Raw genomic sequence first — 14,300 nt, 5'->3', positions numbered from 1 at the left:
AGCTGACAGTTGTCTGTGCTATTTGGCTGTCACACATTTTAGCTCTCTGTGTGTGCATGTTTGTATGAATCCTACACATGCACCTCTCCCTGAGAACTTGGCACTGGTTCTTTGGGAGCTACTTTGGAAGGGAGTGAATCTTGTCTAAAGAATGAGAAAGAGGAAAAACAAACAGTTTTTGGCTAGACAGGCAGGCTAACGATGTCTTCCTTTCCAAGGAAGGGACACAGGGTGGTCCAGAATGCTGCCAGCATCTCTGGACTTCCACAGCTGATTTTCAAGCCTGTTTTACTGGGCAACAGGGCATGTCTCAGAATCTGAACTTTACTTTTCTCAGATGGAAAAGGAAGTCTTTTAAAAATGAGATTGAGATAGTCCTTGAGCTTCCATGAACTCTGAATGAATTTCTCCCAGATGATGGTGAACTGAGTCCTACCATGTGAGACCTTTCTCAGTCATCAAACGCCAATGTGCAATCCAGAGTGATGTTTGTGGAAAGCACCAAGACCAATGAGATCTTTAAAAGGTTCTGTTCTGTGTCTCTAAGTGGGTTTTGAATATCAGAGGAGAGGATGAGCTGAAGCACCTCTCCTAGGGAGACATGCTGAGAGAACTGGGGCTGTTCAGTCTGGAGAGGAGAAGGCTCAGAGGAGACCTTATTGTGGCCTAGTATCTGAAGGGGGCTACAAGAAAGCTGGGGAGGGACTTTTTAGGGTGTCAGATAGTGATAGGACTGGGGGGAATGGAACAAAACTAGAAATTGGTAGATTCAGATTGGATGTTAGGAAGAAGTTCTTCACCATGAAGGTGGTGAGACACTGGAACAGGTTGCCCAGTGGTAGAAACCTCATCCCTGGAAGTTTTTAAGGTCAGGCTGGATGTGGCTCTGAGCAGCCTGATGTAGTGTGGTGTCCTTGCCCATGGCAGGGGGGGGCTGGAACTAGCTGATCTTTGAGGTCCCTTCCAGCCCTGATAATTCAATGATTCTATCATTTGTTGATCACTTGTAGCAAGAACCAAGCTCAATGAGATCTTTAAAAAGCATTTTCCTCTGTCTGTAAGCGGGGTTTGAATATCAGAGGAGAAGAAGAGGTGTGCTTGTGGGTGAACTGCTTGATTTGTGCAGTTCCCATCTGGATTCTGCAGATGACATGTCTTGCAGGGCCTTGTGTGGCAGGTGTGGTGGGGCTTACCATGCCAAGGTACTGCCTCTTTGGAGACACAGTGAACACAGCATCACGGATGGAGTCCACAGGACTGCGTGAGTATCTGGGACAGTCTCTGGGCTGGGGGTTGAACAAACTTCCCAAGAGAGAGGGAGAAATGCACATCTTTAGTTACAAACTGGAGAGCAGCCAGGCTGAGAGGGACCTGGGGGTACTGGTTGACAGTAGGCTGAGCAGGAGCCAGCAGTGTGCCCAGGTGGCCAAGAAGGTCAATGGAATCCTGGCCTGTGTCAGAAATAGCGTGGCCAGCAGGAGCAGGGAAGTCATTCTGCCCTGTACTCAGCACTGGTTTGACCACGCCTTGAGTACTGAGTCTGGACAACTCAACTTAAGAAGGACATTGAGATACTTGAACATGTCCAGAGAAGGGCAACGAGGCTGGGGAGAGGTCTGGAGCACAGCCCTGTGAGGAGAGGCTGAGGGAGCTGGGGGTGTTTAGCCTGGAGAAGAGGAGGCTCAGGGGAGACCTCATTGCTCTCTACAACTACCTCAAAGGAGGTTGTAGCCAGGTGGGGGTTGGTCTCTTTTCCCAGGCAACCAACACCAGAACAAGAGGACACAATCTCAAGATGTGCCAGGGGAGGTTTAGACTGGAGGTGAGGAGAAAGTTCTTCACAGAAAGAGTAACTAACCACTGGAATGTGCTGCCCAGGGAGGTGGTGGAGTCCCCCTCCCTGGAGGTGTTCAAAAAAAGACTGGATGTGGCACTTGGAGCCATGGTTTAGTTGTCAGGAGGTGTTGGGTATTAGGTAATAGGTTAGGCTTGATGGTCTCTGAGGTCTTTTCTAACCTGGTTGATTCTGTGGTTCTGTGATTCTGTGAAACTGCACCTGAACCAGCTCTGAAGAAAGCAGCAAGGCAAATGATGTACAGCTTGAATTACAGAATCAGCCAGGTTGGAGGAGAATTCCAAGATCATCTAAGTCCAACCAGTCACCCAGCCCTAATTAATCAACTAAACCATGGCACTAAGTGCCTCATCCAGGCTTTTCCTAAAGACCTCCAAGGCTGTGAAGGGGAGGTCATCAGCTTTGCCATCACAGGTCAAGCTTTAGGACCATGTTTGCCAGCTATAGATCTCTGATTTGGGTCCCATCAACCAAAATCAACCTGAATATTTCCCTAGATTTCTCCTACATGGGGTGGATTGTACTTGCAGTCAGTGCTGAGAACCTTTAATTCAGAGTTGTTCTTCACAGTAAAATAAAACCATAGAATCATGGAATGGTTTGGGCTGGAAGGGACCATCAAGGTCATCTAGAATCATGGAATCATAGAATCAGTCAGGGTTGGAAGGGACCACAAGGATCATCCAGTTCCAACCCCCCTGCCATGGCCAGGGACACCTCACACTACATCAGGCTGGCCAGAGCCTCATCCAGCCTGGCTGCAAACACCTCCAGGGATGGAGCCTCAACCACCTCCCTGCACAACCCATTCCAGGCTCTCACCACTCTCATGGGGAAGAACTTCTTCCTCACCTCCACTCTGAATCTCCTCACTTCCAGCTTTATTCCATTCCCCCCAGTCCTGTCACTACCTGATAGCCTAAAAAGTCCCTCCCCAGCTTTCTTGCAGCCCCTTTCAGATCCTGGAAGGCCACAAGAAGGTCACCTCAGAGCCTTCTCTTCTCCAGACTGAACAGCCCCAACTCTTTCAGTCTGTCCTCATAGGAGAGGTGCTCCAGCCCTCTGCTCATCCTGGTGGCCCTTCTCTGGACACCTTCCAGCATGTCCATATCCCTCTTGGAACAGGGGCTCCAGAACTGGATGCAGTACTCCAGGTGGGGTCTCAGGAGAGCTGAGCAGAGGGGGAGAATCACCTCCCTTGCCCTGCTGGCCACACTTCTCTTGCTGCAGCCCAGGCTCTGCTTGGCTTTCTGGGCTGCAAGTGCACATTGACAGCTCCTGCTGAGCTTCTCATCCACCAGCACCCCCAAGTCCCTCTCCTCAGGGCTGCTCTCCAGCCACTCCCTGCCCAGCCTGCATTTGTGCTTGGGATTGCCTCCACCCAGCTGCAGGACCCTGCCCTTGGTCTTGTTGAACCTCCTGAGGTTGGCTTGTGCCCAGCTCTGCAGCCTGTCCAGGTCCCTCTGGATGGATCCCTTCCCTCCAGCCTGTCTGCTGCACCACACAGCTTGGTGTCATCAGCAAACTTGCTGAGGCTGCACTCAATGCCACTGTCCATGGCACCCACAAAGATGTTGATCTAGTCCAACTCCCCCTTCAGTGAGCAGGAACATCTGCAACTAGATCAGGTTGCTCAGAGTCCCATCCAACCTGAGCTGGAATGTTTCCAGGGATGGGTCTTCTACCACCTCTCTGGGCAACCTGTGCCAGAGTCTCACCATCTGCACCTACTGGTCATGGCCAGTACATGGCAAGGGTAGAAGTGTGTGTGGGCACAGTTTCCATCATGCTGGAGAGAGAGAAAAACAGAGCACATGCAGTGATGTTGTGCACCATGAAGGTCATGTTTTTTAGTGGCCTCATTTATCAGCAATAACAACTCCACAGAGAAGGGTTGGCAGGTCCTAACAAAGTCCTTAAACTTAGAATCACAGAATTGTTAGGGTTGGAAGGGACCTCAAGGATCATCTACTTCCAACCCCCCCCTGCCAAATTCCAACTTCTATCCCTCTTCAAGTCTTTGTTATGTCTTTCTTGGTGGGTTGATGTTTGTGTTGTTTTTTTCCCTCAAAGTCTTGCCTTTGTTTTCCTGAGGCTTTGGGGTTGTTGAGCCTGGAGAAGAAAAGGATCCAAGGAGACCTTACAGTGTCCTTCCAGTACATAAAGGGGGCTCCATGAAAGATGAGGAGAGATTCTTTTGTCCAGGGGGTGCAAGGATAGAAAAAGAAGCTTTAAACTGAAAGAGGGGAGGTTTAGATTAGATGCAAGGAAAAAGCTCTTTCAGTATGAAGATGGTGAAAGATTGGCCCAGAGAAGTTGTGGATGCCCCATACTTGGATGTGTTCAGGTCAGGGGGTGATGGGGCTTTGAGCAACCTGATCTAGCAGAAGATGTCCCTGTCCATGGCAAGATGGTTGGAACAGATGGTCTTTAAGGTTCCTTCCAACTCAATCCATCCTGTGATTCCATAATTCCAGTCAAAAAATGACAGTGTACATGTGCAGAGCCAATAGCTGCACCAGATAAGACAATGCCACCTCTCAGGTGAGTCTTTCTGTCCTGTGCCTGGGGACTTTGAGATATGCAAAAAGAGCTGGTGGAGAAGAACCATTTACCTGCTTTTCAGTCCTGTGTGTACATTTGGTGCTGTCCTAAGACAGGGATATGCAAACAGCATATGTGGATGGCACAGTGGGGGACAGCAGAATCAGAGCCCTGGATGTGTTTGGAATTTCCTTTTGATGCTCAGGAGGTCAGTACAGGCTGATTTCCAAAGGTAAGATCTCATACATTTTGATCTTTGGTCTCTGATCTCCCTTTTGATATATTTTCCACAGCTCTAAGAAATTACCTGTGCTGGCTGGTCTGCAAGCTACCCAAAGCCTGTGGTGTCTAATATGAAAAACTTGAGGTCTAGCCAGAAATGTGTTGCAGTATTGATGCCACACCAGGACTCATTCACTCTTTCATACCACCCTCACATTTCCAGCTCCAGTGATTTTGATTGCACTCATTAAGACTAACAATTAGGCTAATCATTAATAAAGGGAAATTGCCTTTCTTGTGATTATGGCTGGCTTATTTTAAGAGGCAAGGATTGCATTTGGAAAGCAGTGGAGAGGAGGAAATACTTGGATAGCAGATTATTGATGGCAAGACAGATATTTGAAGGATTTCCAAGTTTAGACTCTTGGAAGTAAAGTCCCATGCAGAAAGGAGACAGCAGGAGCACTGCAGAGCATCCTCAGACAGTAGTAGATGTGGAGCTAAATACACAGCAACAGGAAGGTTTAGCAGTAGGTTAATGTCTCAGGAGATGCAGCTCAAAGCTGTGTGGTCTTCCTCTACACACGTGAACTGACATCCTTCTTTCTGATTATCCTGCAAGTAAAATGGAATTGGCTCATGGCTCGTCCTTCAAGGGGAAAGGGAATGTTTTTGACACTTTGGAAATACAAGCTCAACAGAAAGAACAACAAAGAAAACTATTTTAGGGGGGAAATTATTTAGAAACATTCATAGAGTCATGGAATGGTTTGGGGTGGAAGGGACTTTAAAGATCATCTGGTTTCAAATCCCTCACCATGGGCAGGGACACCTTCCACTAGACCAGGTTGCTCAAGTCTCTGTCCCCCTGGCCTTGAACACCTCCAGGGTGGGGACATCTAAAACCTCCCTGGGCAACCTGTTCCAGTGTCTCACCTGCCTCACTCTGAAGAACTTCTTCCTAATTTCCAGTCTAAGTCTCCCCTCTTCAAGCTTCAATCCATTCCCTCTCATCCTACCACTACAAGCCCTTATCAAAAGTCCCTTCACAGCTTTCTGGAAGGTTCTCTTCAGGTACTGGAAGACCACAAGAAGGTCTCCCCAGAGCCTTCTATTTTCCTTGCTGAACAACCCCAACTCCTGCAGCCTATCACCATAAGGGCATCCTCTGGTTATGTCACTCCAGCAGAGCAACAAATCTCAGTGAGTTCCAGCAATGGCTGTAAAATAAACAGGGGTGGATGGGAATTTAACAAAGATAGAATCATTTAGATAGGAAAAAACCTTGAAGATCACTGATTCCAGCCATGAAGCCAACATTCCCTGGTCATCACCAAACCACATCCCTCAGCATCATATTATTGTGTCCAGTTTTGGGCATCTCAGTACAGGAGAGATGTGGAGGTGCTGGAGTAAGTGCAGAGGAGGGCAAGGAAGCTGGGAAGGGCCTGGAGAATAAATCTTATGAGGAGTGACTGAAGGAGCTGGGGATGGCTAGTCTGGAAAAGAGGAAGCTGAGAGGAGACCTCATTGCTGTCTACAACTACCTGAAAGGACATTGTGGAGAGGCTGTTGCTGGTCTCTTCTCTCAGGTATTTAGAGATAGAACAAGAGGGAATGGCCTCAAGCTGTGACTGGGTAGGTTTAGACTGGACAGTAGGAAAAAATTTCTCACAGCAAACCCCAACCCTGGATGTGTCTAAAGGTGTTTTGGATGTGGTGCTTGGGGCTATGGTTTAGGGATGAACCTTGCAGAGTGGGGTTCTCGTTGGACTTGGTGATCCTGAGGGTCTTTCCCAACCTGGATGTTTCTGTGCTTCTGTGATATCTGCATATCTTTAAAATACCTCCAGGATGGTGACTCCACCACATCCCTGGGCAGCCTGTTCCAGGGTTTGACAACCCTTTGGGGGAAGAAACATTCCCTAATGCCCAACCTAAACCTCCCCTGATGCAACTTGAGGCTGTTTCCTCTCATCCTATCACTTGTTACCTGGGAGAAGAAGCTAATCTCCACCTTTGCCCTTTCCATGTCTAGACTGTTAATGGCACATCTGGATGGAATCAGCTACTGAAAAACCCAAATGGATCTAGAGGCACAGCCACATTTTCTTTGTGTTCCCTTGCAAACTCCAGCTTTCTGCTCTTCATCCCAACTTTCAAACGGCATTAGGTGTCTGGAAGAGGGCAATTGGTTGTTTTATTTTTCTTTCTTACTCCCTTGTTATTCTGTGGCAATAGACAAGCCCAACCACTTTTAATTGCAGCTGACAATGTTGCTGAAAAACCTCTTGCCATCCACATTAAAAGCTGCACTTCTATACTTGGTTTGCTTGGTATCCTTCCCCAGGATGTCCTCAGTGTAGATCTCCTGCAAGGAGGTTGTAGCAAGGTGGGGTCTGGCCTCTTCTCCCAGGTAACAAGTGATAGGATGAGAGGAAACAGCCTCAAGTTCCACCAGGGGAGGTGTAGATTGGATATTAGGAAAACCTTCCCTCAGAGGGTTGTCAAGCCCTGGAACAAGCTGCCCAGGGAGGTGGTGGTGTCACCATCCCTGGAGGTGTATGAAATATGTTTAGGTGAGGTGCTTATGAACATGGCTGGATATCAGGAGGAAGTTCTTCACAGAGAGAGTGATTGCCCATTGGAATGGGCTGCCAGAGAGGTGGTGGAGTCACTGACCCTGGAGATCACAGAATCACAGAATCAATAAGGTTGGAAATGACCTCAAGGATCATCAAAGTCCAGCCTGTCACCCAAGACCTCATGACTACTAAACCATGTCAGAGAAGCCTGGATGAGGCACTTAGTGCCATGGTCTGGTTGATTGGATAGGGCTGGGTGATAGGTTGGTCTGGATGAGCTTGGAGGTCTCTTCCAACCTGGCTGATTCTATGATTCTATGGTCTAACAGTTGTGTACAGAGAGGTGTTAGGTTATGGTTGGACTTGATGATCTTAAGGCCTTTTCCAACCAAGTGATTCAATCATAGAATCATAGAATAGAATCAAGAAGGTTGGAAGAGACCTCAAGGATCATCGAGTCCAACCTGTCACCCAACACCTCATGACTATCTAAACCATGGCACCAAGTGCCACGTTCAATCCCCTCTTGAACACCTCCAGGGATGGTGACTCCACCACCTCCCTGGGCCGCCCATTCCAATGGCCAACCACTCTCTCTGTGAAGAACTTTCTCCTCACCTCCAGCCTAAACATCCCCCTACACAGCTTGAGACTGTGTCCTCTTGCTCTGCCACTGGTTGCCTGGGAGAAGAGACCAAAGCCCTCCTGGCTACAACCTCCCTTCAGGTAGTTGTAGAGAGCAATAAAGTCTCCCCTGAGCCTCTTCTTCTCCAGGCTAAACACCCCCAGCTCCCTCAGCCTCTCCTCAATGATTCCTCCCACCCTGTGCTTGTTCCAACCCTCCCTGGAAGGATCCATCCATTAGCATCAAACTCTACATAGAGGAACACCACACAGCTACTCCCAGCTACACACCTGCCATGTTTTGAAGCATTTTTCCTTGCCAGTATAAAGCAGTGGGGACTTCCCAGCATGTGTGCAGTACAGTGACCCAGCTGTTCTGTTTTCCTTTCCCAGCTTACAGGATTCATGTCAGCCAAAGCACTGTGGATACCCTTCAGAGTCTGAATGAAGGCTATGAAATCATACCTAGAGGAAAAACAGAACTGAAGGTAAGAAGGCTGGGGCTGTGTGAAATGCTCCACAGGGCAAGGTTCTTGTTTAAGGAATTTTCAAATTAAGCTCCTTTGGCCTTCTTCCACCACTCTTCTGCTGGATCCTTCCCCAGTTGCCCCCACCAGTGGTTCCAGTCCATGAGGTAATTATTGAAAGGCCACAGGACCCAGCTGTGTGTGCTGAGTTTAAATAGTTTAGTCCAGCCTTGAGAGAAGCTTATGCTTTTTGGAATCATACCATGGTTTTGTTTGGAAGACAAACAAAGATGGTGTAGAAGCCTCACCCCTGGAAGTTTTTAAGGCCAGGCTGGATGTGGCTCTGATCTAGTGTGAGGTGTCCCTTCCCATGGCAGGGGGGTTGGAACTGGGTGATCTTTGAGGTCCCTTCCGGCCATGACAATTCTGTGTTTCTGTGAACATCATCAAGCCCAACCATCAACCCAGCACTGCCAAGTCACCACCAAGCCATGCCCCTCAGCACAACATCTGCATGGCTTTTAAATCCCTCCAGGGATGATGATTCCACCACTTCCCTGGGCAGCCTGTTCCAAGGATTGACAAGCCTTTTGGGGAAGGATTTTTTCCTAATATTCAATCCTAACCTCCCCTGGTACAACTTGAGCCCATTTCCTCTGGTCCTATTGCTTGTTACTTGGGAGAACAGACTGATCTCCACCTCCTTACACCCTTCTTCCAGGTGGTTGTAGAGAGCAAGTAGGTCTCCCCTCAGCCTCCTTTTCTCCTGACCAAAAGAAGCCCACTTCCCTCAGCCACCCCTCACTGCTCTAGATCCTTCACCAGCTTCATCATCTTTGAAGATGCTCCAGCACCTCAATGTCTTTCTTGTAGTGAGGACCCAAAAGTGAAAGCACTGTTTGAGGTGTGGCCTGAGCAGTGCTGAGTACAGAGTCATGATCACTTCCCTGATCCTGCTGGCCTCATGATTTCCTCCTTTACATAGTCCATAGAGAAAAGTAAGAGCTTTGCTTGCCTTGAATACCTAGAGTAAGAGGTCTGAAAGTGGGCCCTGATCCCTCAACAATTCTTCATGAGAGGTGGAATCATCGCACCCAAGGGAAAGAACAACCCCATGGAGCAGCACAGGTTGGGGACTGAGCTGCTGGAGAGCAGTGAAGGGGAAAAGGACCTGGGGGTCCTAGTGGCTGGAAGGTTGACCATGAGCCAGCAATGTGCTCTTGTGGCCAAGACAGCCAGTGCCATTCTGGGGTGTGTTAGAAGGGGAGTGGTTAGCAGGTTGAGAGAGGTTCTCCTTCCACTCTGCTCTGCCCTGGTGAGGCCACATCTGGAATATTGTGTCCAGTTCTGGGCCCCTCAGATCAAGAAGGACCTCAGGGAACTGCCTGAAAGAGTCCAGTGCAGAGCCACAAAAATTATGGAGGGAGTGGAACATCTTCCTTATGGGGAGAGCCTGAGGGAGCTGAGGGCTCTGGAGCTTGGAGGAGACTGAGAGGTGACCTCATTGCTGTTGATAAAGATGTGCAGGGTGAGTGCCAAGAGGATGGAGCCAGGCTCTACTCAGTGATGCCCAATGCCAGGACAAGGGGCAGTGGTGGAAGTTGAGGCATTGGAAGTTCCATGGAAACATAAGGAAATTTTTTTTTTTCACTTTGAGGGTGACAGAAGACTGGAACAGGCTGCCTAGGGGGGTTGTGGAGTCTCCTTCTCTGGAGATATTCAGGACCACCTGGCTGTGTTCCTGTGTGATCTGATCTAGGTGCTCCTGCTCTCTCAGGGGGGTTGGACTGGATGAGCTTTTGAGGTCCCTTCCAGCCCCTGACATTCTGTGATTCTGTGCTATGTCTGCAAGTGGAGATCTGAGGTAATTTCCCCAGGTTTAATCAATGGAAAGAAACCTTTACATAGTTAGTGAAGATAAATTGGCACTTTAGGAGCATATTAACCTGACTTACTTTCAGCATCCATTTCATGGGTAGATGAATGTTGCCCTCAAAGCATCTGTTTGCCTTCATTCCTCCAGTCAAGGGTGATTGCCTCTGACATGGATGCCTGTACTTCATCAGATGTATCTCATCTGAAAAGCTAAACCATCAGTGCTGGGAGAGGAGGAGTTATTCTGATACTCAGCCCAGCAACCGTTGTGAAATTTTTTCAATTAATGCTGTTAGTGCTTTCACAGAAGATGATTAGGGATCCTCTGGTTTCTCATTTCTGTGGAGTTTCACTGACCCAGATCAATGAGGGTCATCTGTAAATGGCAATTTGAACAAGGCTTCCTCTTTTATGATAGTGAAATTCCAATCATCCCTGAACCATTGTGAAGGACAACCCCAGGTTTCCAGCCATACCCTGTCTCTAGGTAGATAGGAAGCCCTCAGAAAACCAGTGAGGAAGGTATGTATTGAGCAGAGGGTAGTCAGGAGGCTGCTCTCTATCATAGAATCCTAGAATCAGTCAGGGTGGGAAGGGACCACAAGGATCAGCCAGTTCCAACCCCCCTGCCATGGGCAGGGACACCTCACACTACAGCAGGCTGGCCAGAGCCTCATCCAGCCTGGCTGCAAACACCTCCAGGGATGGAGCCTCAACCACCTCCCTGCACAACCCATTCCAGGCTCTCACCACTCTCATGGGGAAGAACTTCTTCCTCACCTCCACTCTGAATCTCCCCACTTCCAGCTTTATTCCATTCCCCCCAGTCCTGTCACTACCTGAGAGCCTAAAAAGTCCCTCCCCAGCTTTCTTGTAGCCCCCTTCAGATCCTAGAAGGCCACAAGGTCACCTCAGAACCTTCTCTTCTCCAGACTGAACAGCCCCAACTCTCTCAGTCTGTCCTCATAGGAGAGGTGCTCCAGCCCTCTGCTCATGCTGGTGGCCCTTCTCTGGACACCTTCCAGCATCTCCATATCCCTCTTGGAATAGAGGCTCCAGAACTGGATGCAGTACTCCAGGTGGGGTCTCAGCAGAGCTGAGCAGAGGGGGAGAATCACCTCCCTTGCCCTGCTGGCCACACTTCTCTTGCTGCAGCCCAGGCTCTGCTTGGCTTTCTGGGCTGCAAGTGCACATTGACAGCTCCTGCTGAGCTTCTCATCCCCCAGCACCCCCAAGTCCCTCTCCTCAGGGCTGCTTTCCAGCCAGTCCCTGCCCAGCCTGCATTTGTGCTTGGCATTGCCTCCACCCAGCTGCAGGACCCTGCCCTTGGTCTTGTTGAACCTCCTGAGGTTGGCTTGTGCCCAGCTCTGCAGCCTGTCCAGGTCCCTCTGGATGGATCCCTTCCCTCCAGCCTGTCTGCTGCACCACACAGCTTGGTGTCAGCAGCAAACTTGCTGAGGGTGCACTCAATGCCACTGTCCATGGCACCCACAAAGATGTTGACCAAGCCTGGTCCCAGGACTGAGCCCTGAGGGACTCTGCTTGTCCCTGGCCTCCACTGGGACATGGAGCCACTATCTGGGTTTTTGGTTTTTATTTTAGGGTAAAGGAATAGAAGACACATATTGGCTTGTTGGGAAAAAAGGCTTTCTGAAGCCCTTGCCTAAACCTCCTGAGATGAAGCCAGGGTAAGTATGACTTCATTTCTGTTCAATATAATCAGTAAAAGGTCCTTGCTGGAGTTCAGAGGCTGAAGAGCTGTCTCTCCATGGCTCTCTTGGCTGTTTGCCAAGTCCACCTCATTTTCCTTAGGTGACTTACATTGTCAGGCACAGTACTGGGACTCAGAAGTGATGAAGTTTCTTCAGCTCCTCAGACTGATCACAGTTCCCAAGAAGTCTGATGGCAACTTGCTGCATCTCCCCTGTAGTTCTTTGGAGATGCAGCACCAGGAAGTTTCTTCCTGAGTCTCCTTCCTCTTTTGTGTAGATATGGGACACACAGAAGCAGGGACACTCTCCTAACTCTGGTGTCACCTCTGCATGGACTTTTCTCCCCTTGCATCAAAGTGCAGGAAAGAGAAGCCTCCTTCCCCACATCAGTATCTCTTCCCTGTAGCACTGCTCATTCAAACAGAGCAGTAAGGAGACTTTGTGCTGGGAAAATATGGCACCATTAGGGAATGAGAGAGTCACCAAGGTTGCCTCCATACAGATGATGATGAGGAAAGACAGAGCACAGTAATACCTGACTTGGCAAATTCCCTCTTCTGCTGTTGAAAGGATGTTGTGGTCAGGACATTAAAAGCAGGAGAGGGATTTGTTTGACAAGAACAGGGTAGACACCCACACTAAAGCTAGTCAACCTTGTTTTTGTGACTATAAAGTGACTAGCTCAGAGATGGAGGTCTGTCAACAAACAAGGTCTGGTTTTGGTTTGATTCTGACTTCTCCTGAGCAGTCTTGTGCTAAGTTTTGCCTCCTTGCCTCTCAGACAGCTTTTTTCTCCCTTCACAGACAATGGTTAACTACTTGAGTGGTAGTGTACAAGACAGTCCATGTGCTCAGAGCCCTCCCAGAGCTCTCTTTGGAGGAGCATGGAATCAGCAGCATTTTGGGTCATACCTTTTAAGGTTTTTGGATGCCTGTCAGGGTGAAAGATAGAAGATAATTTTAAGAGACAATAATTTGTAGGCTTGGAGGCACTTCGTTGGCAATACTTGATGGAAGAGAGCTGCTGAGGGATGTGTGTTGATACCAATGATGTCTTATTCATGGGGCAAGGTTCTCCCTGTGCTGAAATGCTGTTGTGTTTGTTTCTTCAAGACCAAAGTCTTGTGTCTCGACCTTATTGCTCTGAGTGCCTCAACCTTCACATCTTACACATTGCTCTGAGAGGCTTGATGCCTGAAGGAGAAAAACCTAAGGCAGACATTAGAGCGAGGTACAGCTTCAGGCTTGTTAATACTGCTTGTGGAAGGGGTTCAAAGGAGGTGTTTCTTGGAGGTGGTGGTGGACAGCCAGTGGAAGATGAGCCAGGGTGTGCCCAGGTGGCCAAAAAGGCTACCAGCATCCTGGCTTGGATCAGCAATAGTGTGGCCAGCAGGACCAGGGCAGGGATTGTCTCTCTGGGTTTGGGCACTGGTGAGGCCACAGCTTGAGTGCTGGGTTCAGTTTTGGACTCCTCAATCCAAGAAGGATGTTGAGGGGCTGGAGTGTGTCCAGGGAAGAGAAACCCAGGTGGTGAAGGGTCTGGAGAGCAGGACTGGTGAAGAGTAGCTGAGGGAGCTGGGGGTGTTTAGTCTGGAGAAAAGGAGGCAGAGGGGAGACCTCCTGGCTGTCTACAACTCCCTGAAAGGAGGTTGGAGCCAGGTGGGGATTGGTCTCTTCTCCCAAGGAACAAGTGATGGGACAAGAGGAAATGGCCTCAAGTTGCACCAGGGGAGGTTTAGGTTGGACATGAGGAACAAATTCTTTACTGAGAGAGTTGTTAAGGTCTGACCCAGGCTGCCCAGAGCAGTGGTGGAGTCCCCATCCTTGGAGGGGTTTCAAAGCTGTGTAGCTGTGGTGCTGAGGGCTATGGTTCAGTGGTGTCCTGGCCGTGCTGGATTAAGGACTGGACATGATCTTAAAGATCTCTTCCAACCAGACAGCTCTATGAGTCTGTGAAGACAAACCATGGAGGAGCTTTGCCAGGTAAGCAAGGTGGGTTGGCTTACCATGAGCCCATAGAAATACCAAGACTTCTGCCATGAGACTAAGTTCTTCTCATCCTGATTTTACCACCTAAATGTCATGTGTTAGGCCTCTGCTGGCTGTTGATGTTCTTCCCATAATCCTCAAAGATCCTGTCCTCTGGTCAGGTATGCCCAAGTCAGACTTAAGTCAGGCCTGGGCTGCAGGTCTGAGCTGTTTTTAAAGATGGATTGCAAGTGTCAGAAAATACATCAGGCCCAGGGGGACAGTAAGAGGAGGTAGAAAGCTTCTCCATGTACCCAAGATCACCACCCATGTGTAACCTCAGAAGAATCTACCAGTAGCACTGCAGAGTGGGATGTGGTCTTCTGCTTCCAGCCTTGTCTGATGGTTCTATTTGATGGAGGTTTCTGAGGGGCTGAAAGTTGTTTCT

General features: G+C 49.0%; 1 protein-coding gene across 1 annotated transcript in view; it reads left to right on the top strand.

Annotated features, from left to right (window-relative positions):
- Nucleotides 1-14,300, top strand: part of GUCY2F (guanylate cyclase 2F, retinal) — a 78,475-nt gene that overhangs the window by 49,727 nt on the left and 14,448 nt on the right. The window contains exons 15-17 of the mRNA XM_054387283.1: nucleotides 1,163-1,261; nucleotides 8,224-8,318; nucleotides 11,775-11,860. Coding sequence (XP_054243258.1) covers nucleotides 1,163-1,261; nucleotides 8,224-8,318; nucleotides 11,775-11,860 — 280 coding nt within the window. The remainder of the gene's footprint in view (nucleotides 1-1,162; nucleotides 1,262-8,223; nucleotides 8,319-11,774; nucleotides 11,861-14,300) is intronic.

The sequence above is a fragment of the Indicator indicator genome, chromosome 1, assembly GCF_027791375.1.
Source record: "Indicator indicator isolate 239-I01 chromosome 1, UM_Iind_1.1, whole genome shotgun sequence".
In the NCBI taxonomy this organism is placed as follows: Eukaryota; Metazoa; Chordata; class Aves; order Piciformes; family Indicatoridae; genus Indicator; species Indicator indicator.
The sequence above is the reverse complement of the archived record's forward strand: the minus strand, read 5'-3'. Positions and strand labels throughout refer to the sequence as shown.